This window comes from Mus musculus, chromosome 2, assembly GCF_000001635.26.
Source record: "Mus musculus strain C57BL/6J chromosome 2, GRCm38.p6 C57BL/6J".
Lineage (NCBI taxonomy): Eukaryota > Metazoa > Chordata > Mammalia > Rodentia > Muridae > Mus > Mus musculus.
The window spans coordinates 166,789,207-166,804,041 of NC_000068.7; the positions used below are offsets into that span (position 1 = coordinate 166,789,207).

Sequence of the window (14,835 nt, forward strand, 5' to 3'; positions counted from 1 at the left end):
GCCAAGTATATGTTCTTGTATATAAATATATCTGTGTGTTCTGTGTGTATGTGTTTCTTTGCATGGGAATTTATGTGTGTTGGACCTTGTATTTTGTGTTTGTATATATTTCTATGTATTCTTGGGAATATCTATGTTTGTGTTTATGAGTATATGACTGTCTTGTGTATTTGGGTTTTTTTTTTTTTTTTTTTTTTTTTTTTTTGGTTTGTTTTTTTGAGACAGGGCTTCTCTGTATAGCTCTGGCTGTCCTGGAACTCACTCTGTAGACCAGGCTGTCCTCGAACTTAAAATCCACCTGCCTCTACCTCCCAAGTTCTGGGATTAAAGGCGTGCGCCACCACTGCCCGGCTGTCTTGTGTATTTGTGTATGTGTTAATGTGTATGATGAATGTGCTTGTGTGCTTTCTCTGTGTGTTTGTGTTGTTTGTGAGTGTGTGTTTTGAATTTGAATGTTCTATGTTTTCTATGTGTTTGTGAATATTTTTGTGGAGCCTTTGTCTGTTTGTGTGTGTCTGCCTGTATGTATTTTTGTGTCTGTGATTGTATGAATGCTTTTTTGTTTGTGTTTCTGTATATGATGGTGTATATGTGTGTTTGATTTTTGTGTTAGTATATTACTGTATGCCTGTGTTGGTGTCTATGTATTTCTGTGTTTCTGTGCGTGCTTGTGTTTTGTGTTAATTTGTGTTTACATATTTGTGTGTTTGTATGTAGTTTTCATTTGTTGTATTTATGCATGTGTTTGTGTGTTTCTCGTTTGTAAGTTTTGTGATTGTGTGTGTTGTGTTTATGTGTGTGTTGTGATTCTGTGTGACTGTGTATGTTTTTTATTTTATGTGCCAGGGGCCAGGTTGGCAATTCTTATTTTATCTTGATTCTCTCTTGAGGTAGCAGAGCTGGAAGACCATCAGCAGGTGCAAGACTTGGTCTTGTGAGATATTTAAGGTTGGGTTACAGTTTAATAATAAGATGTTTATCTGTCTTAAATCTAAGTCACTTTGCTGCTGTAGCTGACTGCCTGAGTTCCTGAGGCCAGAAACCTTATCCTAGAACAGCAGGGGATTAAGTAAACTGGCCTTTGTTCTATCACTAAGGAACTGCAAGGCTCTATCTTCCCGCTTGCTAGGTGAAGTTGCAGGAAGAGAAGGGGGACACTTTGAAAAGTGATTTTAATCTTTATTTCTAAGTTCTCTCTAAAAAGTTTTCTATAAAAGTTCTCTAAGAAAGTCCTTCTAAAAGGTTCTTCTCTCTAAAAAAATTTTCATTTCTCTAAGGAAAAGGGGATCCTGTCTCTCTTTGTCCTCAGCATTTATCCATTTTTCAGAATACATGATCACATGGTAAAAAGTTCATCACAAGTTTGCACATAAATTCAAATCATAAATTGAATAAGAAGTTTACAACAGAGAAATTTTACATGCATGACCATTAACATTCATCATCTGTCACTAGCTCTGCAGGTTATTTTTTGTGAATTAGTAAGTTACATATGGATAAACCCAGTCAATATATATATATATATATTTTTTTTTTGAGACAGAGTTTCTTTGTGTAGCCCTGGCTGTCCTGGAACTCACTCTGTAGACCAGGCTGACCTCGAACTCAGAAATCCGCCTGCCTCTGTCTCCCAAGTGCTGGGATTAAAGGTGTGTGCCACCATTGCCCGGCTCCAGTCAATATTTTATCTTCTGTCCTTGCACCTATAGTAAATCATTAGTTTCCTTTTTATGACCTTTGGTTAATTGTTTTACAACCTCTTAGAATGTGCTCTGAGTTGTAGATGAGTGTTTGCTATCTCAGAAGCAATTAACTCAAGACTGGTAGAGTTCTCATTGAAGTTTTGATTATCAGAGAGAACTTAATAGCAGTCCTATTGTAAAAGATGTTAATAATCACTGATATAATTTTAGGAATTCTTTCAGGATCATCATTAAGAATTAAGAAGTCATCTATGTGTCTATATAACATCACTACAAGACCGTGCATTGTTGTTCTGCAGAGATCTGCTCAAAAGGGTGAGCTAATGTGTAGTGATTGTTATATAAATTTAATAATAACAGGAAACGCATATTAACAGCAGAAATCTTTCCTAAAGTGTAATCTTCTTGGCTTACCTAGAAAAGCAGATCTGTCATTAACTTTGATAGTCCATGGCAGAACCATCTCAGAAGATCACCTGCTAGTTTTTAGCTTCTCTCTGACATTTATGTGTGTTTGTGTGTATTTGTATTTTGTATTTATGTGTGTTTGTGTGTATTTGTGTGTATTTATGTATCCATAAATGATTTTGTGTGCCTTGTTTATGTATGTTATGTGATTTTTTTTTCCTTTTTTGAGACAGGGTTTTGGTTGGGTTTTTTGTTGTTGTTTGTTAATTTTAATTTTTGTTTTGGGGGGGTTTGAGACAAGTTTTTTTTTCTGTGTAACCGTGACTGTCACGTGTATATATATATGACTGTTTTATGTGCTATTTGCATTTACTTATGTGTTTGTGTATTTATTTGTGCTTGTGTATTTGCATTTGTTTGTGTGTTTGTGTATATATTTCTGTTTGTATGTGTACAAATATTTAGGTACATGTCTTTCTCTGTACTTGTTTGTAATAGTCAGCTTCTGTCACAAAGTTGCTGCATAACAAATAGGCACCACAAAAAGAGGGCCACAAAATCTACCAATGGCCAGCACAGCACCTAATGATGCAGGAGAGTCGCCCCCTGCTGGGCAGCAGACAGCAAGTGCCAGCTCCTGAGAAGGTAAAGCCTGTTGGGGTGAGAGCTGGCAAAGAGGAAGAACTTGAGAAGCATTGGGTTATAAATTAAGATGGCGTTCCATGGGCTTCCATGGAGCTGTGTCTCACATAATTCTCCTGGTTTTAGTATGCCATATGCTGCCGCCGCCGCAGTTGTGAATAGTACAAAATGCCCACCCTGTTCATCACTGTACTAGGACCTTGGCCCAGCTCTCTCATTATACTGAATCCAATACTCAAACATTCTGTCCCAGCTCTGCAGAGAATAGGAGATAGTTTGGTGAGAGAAGGATCTATAAGAGTTGCAGGAGGTCCCTGCAGGGCCATATGGGCTGATGAAGTTTTAGGTCTGAATTCTTAGCACAGTACAGAGTCACTGAAAGGTTTGAACCAGGTTTACAGAGCTAAACTCAGCCTGACTTAGCAAGCCTGGCTCTGGTCAGCACCTTTGCACAGTAGATTTCTAAGGCAAGGGTTCAGATGGGTTTGGTTACCATAGAGACGGCTGTGTGGACACAAACAATTATGATAATGAAGCTACAGACTTGAGCACTGGGGGATGTAAACGGAACGGGTTCTGGGTGTGTTTTGCTGGAGAACACATCCTGCCACACAAAGGGTCTGATGATGAAAAGGAACCTGTCATGAATATGAACGAAACCCAGGGACCACAGAGCCAAGATGCTGGTGCCATAGCAACCCGGGATCCAAGGGCTTCTCTTCTGTTCCAGGAATAAGAAGGGCAGAGTGTGAGTGTTGCAGCTCTAAAGGGAAAGGCTTCCCCTATAGAAGTGTTACAGCTCTGCTGTGGCGGCTGCTGTCTGGGAAGTTTTCCCCAGTCCAAGTTACAGCTGTTCCTCAGCAAAGCTACTCTGAGAGGTATCCTGGCTATCGGGAGTCAAGGAATACCACAAAGTTACACTGCACAACAAACCTCACACAAGAGATTTATTGGGAGGGTGGCTGCCTCTGCTCAAGCCGGAAGCAGCAGCGAACTGAGCAGCAGACAGGGTTTATATGGAGTTTCTTGGGAATGGCGGGAGCTTTCCCGGTAAAGATTTCCAGGGTGAGGATTGCTGGGATTTCAACTCCTGAGCTTGGAACAGCTCAGGAATTGGTGGGTTTCTGGGGCCAATTCAGTGATTGATGCATTTCTGTTCTTGGCCCTGGTTTTAGGCTTGAGGTCTAGTTAAGGTCAAGGTGTTTTTTCTTTGGCCCTTTATCCTACACAGAAGTCATGCGAAGAGGGCCTCTGTCCACCGGCATCTTGTAATCAGGCTCTTGTTAAATTCTGATAAGCCCCAACCCCAGAAGAACCAGGCAGCCTCATTCTGAAGAATAGGAAACCGGAACTCAAAGGGATGGTGTGGGCTGCTGACATCGGTTGGCATCACCAGGTAGAAAGCTTTGCCTAGTCTGTCTGTCCTTCCCTCTTGGATTACATAGTACGTTTCCATCGGTTAATGTGTGAGGATCACAAGTTCAAAGCTAACCTGAGATACACAGTGAGATCCGGTCTTTAAAAAGTAAAGGATTTTTCTATGCTAGTAGAAAGGAGCAGAGTATCCCCAACAGCATCGCCAACGAGTTTCCTGAGAGAGCTAGAGAGAGAGAGAGAGAGAAGCTGTTGACTAAAAGTTGCCGAGCGCACACGGATACAGACAGGAACCAAGTCTACAGGGAAGGGCCAAGTCTACAGGTCCGAGAGGCTCCGCTGAGCGCGGAAAGGTCGCGAGGCGGAACCACACTAGCAGGGTGAAGTGTGTTGTGGGAGCGGTGTTCATGGCGGAAGAGGCCGGAGGATTTCCGAAGCGAGCGGAAGCGGCGCGGTCAGGGTCGGAAGGAGTCGGAGGCATGGCTGGTGTGTCCTCGGAGGCGGAGGCCGAGGCGCTGGCCGCGGCGCGCGAGCGGAGCCGCCTCTTCCTGAGCGGCCTAGAGCTGGTGCAGCAGGGCGCCGAGGCGCGCGTTTTCCGTGGCCGCTTCCAGGGCCGCGCGGCCGTGGTGAAGCACCGCTTCCCGAAGAGTTACCGGCACCCGGAGCTGGAGGCGCGGCTCGGCCGTCGGCGGACGGTGCAGGAGGCGCGCGCGCTGCTCCGCTGCCGCCGTGCGGGTGAGGGGGGCCGGACGGGGCTCCGGGAGACGGGACAGACAGGGCTGCGGGAGACCGGTGGGACGGGAGAGACCGGGCTCCGAGTTCCGGGGGTCCGGACCAAATAACAACGCCCTGGGTAGTTTTAAGCATCTGTCCTGCCAGGCGCGCGTCTGGAGCTAGCTTTCTGAATTCAGATTATACCCTTCTGTGAGTTGCCTTGCCTAAATTTCCCGAGTTCTAATCGGAAGTCATAGTCGAGTTCGCATCTCGGGGATGTTGTGAGTGGCCTATACAAACGTGTATGTTGGCATGACATCCAATAAATGTCAGACTTCATGAAATCGTGTTTTGTTTGTTTGGTTTTGTTTTTTTCCAGACGGGGGTCTCATTGTAGCTGTGGCTTTCGTGAATCTCACTATGTAGACCAGGCAGATCTATAACTCAGAGATCTGATTAGCACAACTCCCATCTATTTTTAACACCCATTTGCTAGCCCCACGGAAAAGTTTTGTCCTCTTGAGAAACTGAGACACAAACGGGGAAAGGGCCAGAAGTTTCACAGCCACCAGGCCGCCTGACTTGGTGGCCCAGAACTGTGGCCTCTGCTTTTACACCTCTGTTCTTTTCTCCTTAGTGGTTGATAGGTGCCAGGAGACTGGGAAACGCAGCAGTGAACAGGCCTGTGCTTTTCTGCCCTAGAGGGGCAATGGAATTATAAAGAAGTGTTCATATATTCTCCTTTACCTTTTGTAAGTTTTACCAGACAGGGGTGGGGGCTACCTTGGTACCCCAGTTTCTAGGAAACTGTTCTGAACCTGGTTGACATTCAGGAGAGACTCCTGGCGTTAACTGGAGGTTTTGTTACCACTTTACAGTTGTGGAGACCGAGGCATAGAGTAGCTAAGGGAACCTTGAGGTTTCACGCCTAATAAGGGATTTGAACCTGCCTGTTCCAGAACACAGATGAGCCTGTAAGGTGACACCCTGCTTAGCCACTTGCCTGGTGACTGTCAGGTAGAAACTGCTCAGACTGCAGGATGCTTTCCTTCTGGCTTCTTGTTTTGTTTGTTTTTAGGGAGCAGCAATGAATTCCAGTCCTCAGGTGGCTTGAGAAAGGAGGAGCAAGCCTTGATACTTCCAGACTTACCCTGGCCTGGTCTCAGGCCGTAGTCCTGCAGGGCTTTAACAGGGCAAGCTCTGGATAAATTGTATCATTTTCCACAGTAGTCTAAACCCTGTTCCAAAGCAGGTTTAGGCTGAGAAACTGTCTGCCTGTGCATGAAGCCGGCCTTCATGAAGATGCGCTCCCTAACCACGTGTGTCCATTGCAGGGATAGCTGCCCCAGTCGTCTTCTTTGTGGACTATGCGTCTAACTGCTTATATATGGAAGAAATCGAAGACTCGGTGACTGTTCGGGATTATATCCAATCCACTATGGAGACTGAAAAGGACCCCCAGTGCCTCTTGGACCTGGCCAGGAGGATGGGGCAGGTTCTGGCCGGAATGCACGACCAAGACCTCATTCACGGGGACCTCACCACCTCCAACATGCTCCTGAGGCGGCCCCTGGCGCAGCTGCACATCGTGCTCATCGACTTTGGGCTGAGCTTTGTCTCAGGACTGCCGGAAGATAAAGGCGTCGACCTCTATGTCCTGGAGAAGGCCTTCCTCAGCACGCACCCCCACACCGAGACCGCGTTTGAAGCCTTTCTGAAGAGTTACGGGGCCTCGTCCAAGAAGTCCAGTCCAGTGCTGAAGAAGTTAGATGAGGTGCGCCTGAGAGGGCGAAAGCGGTCCATGGTCGGGTAGTGGAGCTGTGGTGAACTGGCTCACGGTGAAGGATGATGTAGACGAGGCTGGACCCCTCAGCAAAGCATGGGTTGTTAAGTGGTCTGTGATCGTGCTGGGCCACCACCATCCATGGCTCACTGTTCTCAGGGGCTTCATGTACATGAGGTTTATTCTGGGCAGAACTGGGTAGGTAGCCCAGGCTAGCCTTGAATTTATGGCAACATCCTACCTCAGCTTGCTTGGAAGAGGTTATAAGCCACCATACCTGACTTTGCACTGATTCTGTCAGAAACAAAACAACTATGACTCTATTTGTTTTTATATCTTCTTATATTTATTTTGTGTGTGTGCAAATGTGTCCATGGAGGTCAGAGAAGAACTTTTGAGAGTTAGCTCTCTGGATCTGTGTTGTAGAATCTGCCATATGGATTTCAGGGATTGAGTTCAGGTGATTAGGCTTGGCCATAAAATCCTGTATCCGGCGAGCCATCTCACTGGCTCACAAAACTATTTTTATGTTAATGGGCGGAATGGAGCTAGGACGTGGGGTGGTAGCTGGCGGGGGTTGGGCTAAGTCTGATTGAAGCAGGGTTACAGAGGCTACATTAGTGCCTGGTGTACATGTCCTGCCATTTGCCAGAGCAGCATGCATTGTTAACTGCTGAGCCATCTCTTCAGCTTCCTAAATTTTTGTTTTGTTTTGTTTTTCAAGACAGGGTTTCTCTGTGTAGCTCTGGCTGTCCCAGAAACTCACTCTGTAAGCTCAGGCTGGCCTTAAACTCAGAGCCACCTCCTCTGCCTCCTGAGTGCTGGGATTAAAGGTGTATGTCACTACTGCTTAGCTAAGACATCTTTTAATATTTATTTTTACATGTGTATATGCAGGTGTCTTAAGAGGGCACCAGAACCCCTGTAGCCTACGTTACAATCAGATGTGAGCTGTCCCGTGTAGGTGCTGAGAAACACTCTGGTCCTGTGGAAAGGCAGCACATATGCTTTTTCTGTTTTTTTTTTTTCCCGATTTATTTATTTTATGTATGTGAGTACTATTTCTGCGTGTATACCTGCATGCCAGGGAAGGGAATCAGATCCCATTACGGGTGGTTGTGAGCCACCATGTAGTTTCTAGGAATTGAACTCAGGACCTCTTGAAGAGCAGCCAGTGCTCTTAGCCCCTGAGCCGTCTCTTCAGCCTGTCTAGACATTTTAGCCAATAATAATATCCCTACATTTTAAAGTGGAAAATTACTTTAACAGAGTTGAGGGCTACAAAAATACAGCTTATGGGTGTGTTTTCCCCCAGGATACCATGAAGTGGGAAAGCCAACACAGGAACATCTTCAAGGACTACAGTCTATGGAGAGGGAGGGAGGGAGGTGGACGATACCCCAGTCTGAGATGCAGGAAACAGTCTTCCTTCAGGCTTTTTTGAGGTTCTGAGGGGGATTAAAAAGCCAGGACAGGTGTCAAGAAGGTTGTTAGAGAGCAGGAGACAGTTCTGCATGGGAGTGTGGGGACTGGGGATCAGGCCAGCAAGGCTTCCTACAGACTTGTGTGGCAGAGATGAACTCCAGACCCAGAGTCTGGGAGATCACTTAGCAGACCAGAGAGGACCTGCATCTCCTCCAGGCTTGGTACTTTTGGAGCAGTCTGTTGCCAGTGATGCATTCCATTGGGGGGTCCGTGAAGACTGCGGTTTGGCGCTCTCCAGGTGAGTGGCTGCTTGTAGATGGGCTGGAGGGCTGACGTTGCGTAGGGCAGGGCTCTCGTGACGATACAATCTAAAGCCTGAGCCCAGGGTTCCCTTCAGAAGCCAGCTTCTCCTGTGTCCCCTGGCTTGCTTACACCCAACTCACTTTCTTAAGAAACCTACCTCCCGAGGCTGCAGAGATGGCTATGGTTAAGAGCACCGGCTGTTCTTCCAGAGGACCTGGATTCACTTCCCAACACCACATAGCAGCTCACAACTGTCTGCAACTCCAGTTCCAGGGAATCTGACACCTTCACACAGATGTACAGGCAAATTACCAATGCACATTAAAAAAAAAAGCCTCCCCCCTCCCCCCACATCCTACAGTGTGTGCAGGGACTGCTTCAGCTGTTAGAGTCAGAATCTTCTGCAGAGGCCTAACAAAACAAAACCACATCATGACACCTGGCTTCTATGGGGTCTGAAATACCTAGACTGACATGTCTTCAGTGTAATGGGGCCCAAAGACCAGTAGAAGACAGCTGAACTGGTGGGTGGTGAAACCAGACATAACTCTTACCTTGAAGAGAATCCTCAAGTCCATTCACAGTAATGCTGCTGCTTTGAACCTGCTCTGAACCCCAGTGGCATGGGAGGGGTGTGTGTGTTTACGCACTGAGAAATACGCTGGTGAAATGTCTTGCTCAGTAAGAGCACATACTGCTCTTGCTGAGGACCTTAGTTCCCAATCCCACCTTGGATAACTCAAAGCCACCTGTGACCCCAACTCCAGGGCATCCAACATCCCTCGAACACCACTGATGCCTGCACTCACATTTGTACACACCGATACACAGACACACAAATATGCATTATTTTTAAATCTCTCAGCTGGGCAGTGGTGATGCATGTGTTTAATCCCAGCACTCGGGAGGCAGAGGCAGGTGGATCTCTGTGAGTTCAAGCCCAGCCTGATCTACAGAGGGAGTTTCAGGACAGCCAGGGCTACAAAGAGAGACCCTGTCCCCAGAAAACAAAACAAGGCACCATTTGAAGGTGTGGGGAGAGCAGCTGAGCTGCCTCAGGGACACCCAGGAAGGCAGCCAGGCTGTTGTCCAGCATGGTGACTGGAGAATAAGGGGAGTCTGCTGGGGATGGGGAGGGGAGTGGGGGAGGCATACACCCAACACCAGATCTTTGGGACTGGCTGCCTTGCCACGGGGAGACCCTAGGGGCAACTCCACTACTGATCAGCGGCAGAGGGAGAGAAACAAACTGAAAGGAGCTGGACTCTGTCTCCTGAAGGCTGAGATGTGCTTCTCAGCATCCATCGCCTGGCTTTCCAGGAACTCCGATGAATCTTTCAACCCTAACACCTACTAACAAAAGATATCTGTTTACCTGAAACTTATTTACATGTTTAGTCCTTTCCGGAAGAGAGAGGGACAAAAAAAATATTTTCTTGTCGGTCTAACAATAGAAAGGTTCATTTGTCTCCGGGATGGAGAGGATGCAATTCATAGTGGAAAGGAGTAAGTTCTGGAGGCTTCCGTAGATGGATGGGAGCAGAGAGATGGCATCTAGTGCTCAGCTAGCTCTCTCCTTTACATATAATCCAAATGGCACCAGCAACATTTCCATAGATCTTCCTTTTCAGTGAAGCCTTCCTAGAAATATCTTCACAGACACTCAAAGGTGCCTCTCTCAGGAGATCCCAAATCCAGTCAACTTGGCAGTGAAGTCTGATGATCAGGGACAAAGATGGAACAAGGAAGAGATGGGCAAACAACACCATGACGGGCTGGAGAGATGGCTCAGCAGTTAAGATCACTGACTGTTCTTCCAGAGGTCCTGAGTTCAATTCCCAGCAACCGCATGATCTGTAATGCCTTTTCCTAGTATGTCTGAAGATAACTACAGTCTACTCAACATAAATAAAAATAACAAATCAGAAAAACCAGCACAGAAAAACCAAATGTGTGTAGTAGTTAAAGGCAGCCTGGAGAAGAGCCAGTGACAACTCACCTGCACTGGGAGAGAAGGACTGCGAGGAAGGAAATATCGAGGGCTGAGTGGAGGGGAAACTGGAGAGACCACAATTCTCCCCCAGTCTGCCGAAAGCAAAGAGGTGTCTATGCACAGTGAAGTCCCAGCCCAGGCGAGAAGGAAAGTGTTCAAATAAAACTGCTGCTGCTGGCCCAGTGAGATGGCTTCAGCAGGTAGAGAGGTGCCCAATGACCCAGGTCGTCAGGGATGACTGGAACCATAGACCAACTCTGCCAAGTGTCCTCTGACTTCCATACTCACACACCAGGAAACACGTGCACCGGCCCAGAAAAGACATGTTATTTTACAAAAGTTGATGCTGGAGTTTTGGTCACTGGCACAAGAACAAGCCAACTAGAGCATCCAGTATTCCAGGAGTCTGCACTGACTGAGCTCAGTGTAGAGAAAGAAAAAGTAGGAGGGGAACATGTTGGAGGGAGTTAGGGATGGATATAATTAGATACATTATATAAGTGCTGGCTAGTTTTATGTCAGCTTGACACAGGCTATAATCATCTCAGGAAGGAACCACAATTGAGAAAATGCTTCCATAACACTGGGCTGTGGGCAAGCCTGTAGGATATTTTCTTAGTGATTGATGTGGGAAGGCCAGCCCATTGTGGCTGGTGGTCCTGGGTCCTAATAGATATCCTGTTGAGCAATGGGAGAAGCAAGGCAGTAAGCAGCACCTACCGCTGCCCTCGGCCTCAGCTTCTGTCTCCAGGTTCCTGCTTGAGTTTCCTTAGATGAACGGTGCCGCGGACGTGTAATAGAAGTAAACCCTTCCCTCCCCAGCTTGCTTTTGGTCATGGTGACTCACAGCAATAGTAACCCTGATTAAGACAACATACATGGGTGAAATTGCCAAGAGTAAATTTTAAAATATTCTTTTTTTAAAAATGCTGCTGGATCCGGACAGATAGTGTACTGCTACTCCAGAGGACCCAAGTTAAAAATAAATTTAACAGAGGACACATAATTAAAAACGAAACCTTTTAAATGCTTTCTGCTGGAGCTCTAGCCTTAAGTCTGCATTCCAGTCTGTGGAACAGAGGAGAATAGGGCACTACAAACACCCAGCCCGCCAACTGAATCCTCTGGCAACAACCTGGCAGAGAATCTGAAGAGAGGGATTCTCATTCCAGGTGACTGAGCAGAAAACTGGAGTCTCTCTTCCTCAGGCAGAACCAGAGAGCAGACACTGACGCTGTTACTTCATCTTTCTCGCCACGATGATGTGGTACCTGGACCAGGGCGTGGTTAGAAGCTGTGATGGCTAGGTGGTTTGGTTTTTGTGGGTTTGGTTTTGTTTTGTTGGGGGTTGTTTGGTTTGGTTTTATTCTTTTTTATATATAATTTATTTAATTGTATGATTGGTGTGATGGTGTCAGATCCCTTGGAACTAGAGTTACAGATGGTTGAGAGCTGTCCTACGGGTGCTGGGAATTGAACCCAGGTCCTTTGGAAGAGCAGACAATGCTCTTAACCACTGAGCCATTTTTTATTTGTTTTTGTTTGTTTGTTTGAGACAGGGTTTTTCTATGTAGCTCTGGCTGTCCTGGAACTCACTATATACACCAGGCTGGCTTTGAACTCACAGATCCACATGCCTCTGTCTCTGGAGTGCTGAAATCAAAGTCATGCTCTTCCATGTCTGGTGGCTGACTGAGTGAAGTGTCGTAGGCCATGGATAAGTTACCTGAAGCCATTTCTTGCATAGAGTCCAGACTGTGTGTCCTAAGCAAAGCCATGGAAGTCACACACCTGGGGGAAGCCAGCAAACCCATTGTGGAGACATTCCTTTGAAGATGGCACCTGATCATTCCCCAGTGTGTCTGGACTGGTCACTCACTCCAATGCCATTGTGTGTACACCAAAACAAAGCTGTATTGTGTTTGGAATGTAAGTATTGCTCATCATTTCAAGGGCATGTCGCCAGCACCCTTACCTACCATGTGTGAGTTGCAAGAATACCCCAGTCAGTCTGCACAGTGAGTGGTTTTGAGGGCTGTTGTAAAACTCACTTCTGTTTCCTTCTCCATTCTCTCTCTCCCACCCTTGATTTTGCATATGCCACCAGCTTCCTGCACAGAGGGTTGACTAAGACCTCCTACTACTAAGGCCATGGCAGGGGCCTCTGGGAATTCACCCTCCCAAGAGTAGGTCCCACAAAGCCTCAAACTTACAACCCATAGGAACTGTGGGGTGATAAATGCCTCTCTCCGTCTCTCTGTTTCTCTGTCTCTGTCTCTCTGTCTCTCTCTGTCTCTCTTTCTCTCTCTCTAACTTGTTCTCATTTTTATTTGGATTTTTTTTTTGAGTCAGTGTCTTACTATATAGCCCAGGCCAACCTCAAACTTGCAGCAATCCTCCTGCCTCAACCTCCCAGAGTGCCAGAGTCATAGGTATGAGCTACCATGTCTGGTTTTGTTTTTTCTATTTGTTTATTTATCCATTCATTTATTTAGAGACAGAGTCTCTCTACGTGGCTCTGGCTGTTCTGAAACTCCCTATGTAGATCAGGTTGACCTCAAACTCACAGAGATCCACTTGCCTCTGCCTCCTGAGTGCTGGGATTAAAGGCGTGCACTACCATACCCAGTTATTATTGATATTGCTTTTATTATTATTATTGTTAATTTTTTAATCCCACCAAGTTGCCCAAGCTAGCAACTCATTTGAACTTACTCTCCTCATTGGATTCTGAGTAGCTGGCATCAGAGAGGTACCCTTTACACACTCTGATGTATAATTTTAAACTACTAGGTATTCAGATCATTTGCCATATAGCAATAGATAATATACACATAAATGCATTGCAAGTAAGAAAGCGAACAGGCTGAAGGGAAGGCCATCAGTGACTGCCCCACCTGGGGATCCGTCCCATTTACAGTCACCAAACCCAGACACTACTGCGGATGCCAACAAGCGCTTGCTGACAGGAGCCTGATGTAGCTGTCTCCTGAGAGGCTCTGCTAGTGCCCGACAGATACAGAAGTGGATGCTTACAGTCATCCATTGGACTGAGCACACGGTCTCCAATGATGGAGCTAGAGAAAGGACACAAGGAGCTGAAGGGGTTTGCAGCCCCATAAGAGGTACAACAATATGAAGCAACCACTACCCCCAGAGCTCCCAGGGACTAAACCACCAACCAAAGAGTACACATGGTGGAACTCATGACTCCAGCTGCATATGTAGCAGAGGATGGCCTTGTGGGATACCAATGAGAGGAAAAGCCCTTGGTCCTGTGAAGGCTCAATGCCCAAGTGTAGGGGAATGCCAGGACGGAAGTGGGAGTGGGTGGGTTAGTGAGCTGGTGGAGGGGGGATGGAATAGGGTTTTCACGGGGAAAATGAGAAAGGGGGTAAATTTGCAATGTAAATAAACATCTAATTTTTAAAAATCGAACAGGATGCCATGGAAACAGGTGGTGATGGAGGGCCTTCAGAAAGGGTGCTAGAGAGGCCCCTCTTTTGTAACATTGAGCTGAAAACTACATGGCAGGCAGGGCCAGTGGCGCTTACAGCTTACAATCTCAGTGGGTAGGACATACCATTTTGTAACCAAAGGCCTCCAGTAACTATTTTGAAAAGAAACTCATGATAATAACATCTTCTATTCTCATAGTTTTAATCAATGATAATGACCTTAAAAAGATGAGCCAAGCCAGGTAGTAGTGGCACATGCCTTTGATCCCAGCGCTTGGAAGGCAGAGGTAGGCGGATCTCTCGAGGCCAGCCTGGTCTACAGAGTGAGTTCCAGGACAGCCAGGGCTACACAGAGAAACCCTGCCTCAAAAAACAAAAAAACAAAACAACAACAACAAAAAAAGGCCACAAGAAAGCAGTGTGTAAGTTACTAATTTTAATTCAGTGGACAAACAGGCACAATTACACCTGCTGCGGCTGCAGCCCTACCAGCCTTGTGTGGTATCTGTTCTGAGGCCCAGCTGTAGTTCTGAGTCACATTGTAATCAGTGGAATTTACAAACTTGAAGTGTTCCACCTGCCTCTGGACTGGACCCTCCCCCCCACCCCAGTCCAGGGGCAGAGCCCCACAAACTGAAAATACAAAAGGTCCACAAATGCTATTATAAATATTAGCTATTAGCTAGGGGACACAGTGACAATGGATATTTGAGTTGAGCATTTGAACATGGTGGCATGGGACATTCCCAAAATTTCCATGAGGAAGAACTGTCTGCTTCTTGTGAGACAAAGTATCAAGGCTGCCCTGTGGGAAAAAAGCAAGGGGTGGTGTGGGAAGCATCAGTACTGTCAAGACAAGGCCCTGTCTTCCACTCAGGTACCGGCCATGCCACACTGGCCACCTGGCTCAGTTTCTTCTCCGGTTTTGTCCTCCGTACTGGAGGCTGATGAAAACAGACCAGGAAAAGGGGAGTTGTTGGTAGCATTGGCACAGACTGGCACTTAGAAAGCAGATGTTCAGGTGTGGTGGCT

The 14,835-nt window shown here is 46.5% G+C and overlaps 1 protein-coding gene across 3 annotated transcripts; it reads left to right on the forward strand.

The window, feature by feature from the left end:
* Positions 1-3,252: 3,252 nt before the first annotated feature.
* Trp53rkb (transformation related protein 53 regulating kinase B) lies at positions 3,253-10,286 on the forward strand. 3 transcript variants are annotated; one of them, XM_006500371.4, is made up of 3 exons: positions 3,253-3,501; positions 3,985-4,862; positions 6,176-7,873. In XM_006500371.4, exons 2-3 carry the CDS (start codon positions 4,535-4,537, stop codon positions 6,652-6,654), a joined length of 807 nt encoding a protein of 268 aa, XP_006500434.1. In that variant the 5' UTR covers positions 3,253-3,501; positions 3,985-4,534; the 3' UTR covers positions 6,655-7,873. The 3 variants fall into 3 exon arrangements, with proteins under 3 accessions (XP_006500434.1, XP_030108048.1, NP_076304.2); XM_030252188.1 differs by lacking the exon at positions 3,985-4,862 and having other exon boundaries at positions 3,288-3,501; positions 6,176-6,957; NM_023815.4 differs by lacking the exon at positions 3,253-3,501 and having other exon boundaries at positions 4,561-4,862; positions 6,176-10,286.
* The last annotated feature ends 4,549 nt before the right edge of the window (positions 10,287-14,835 follow it).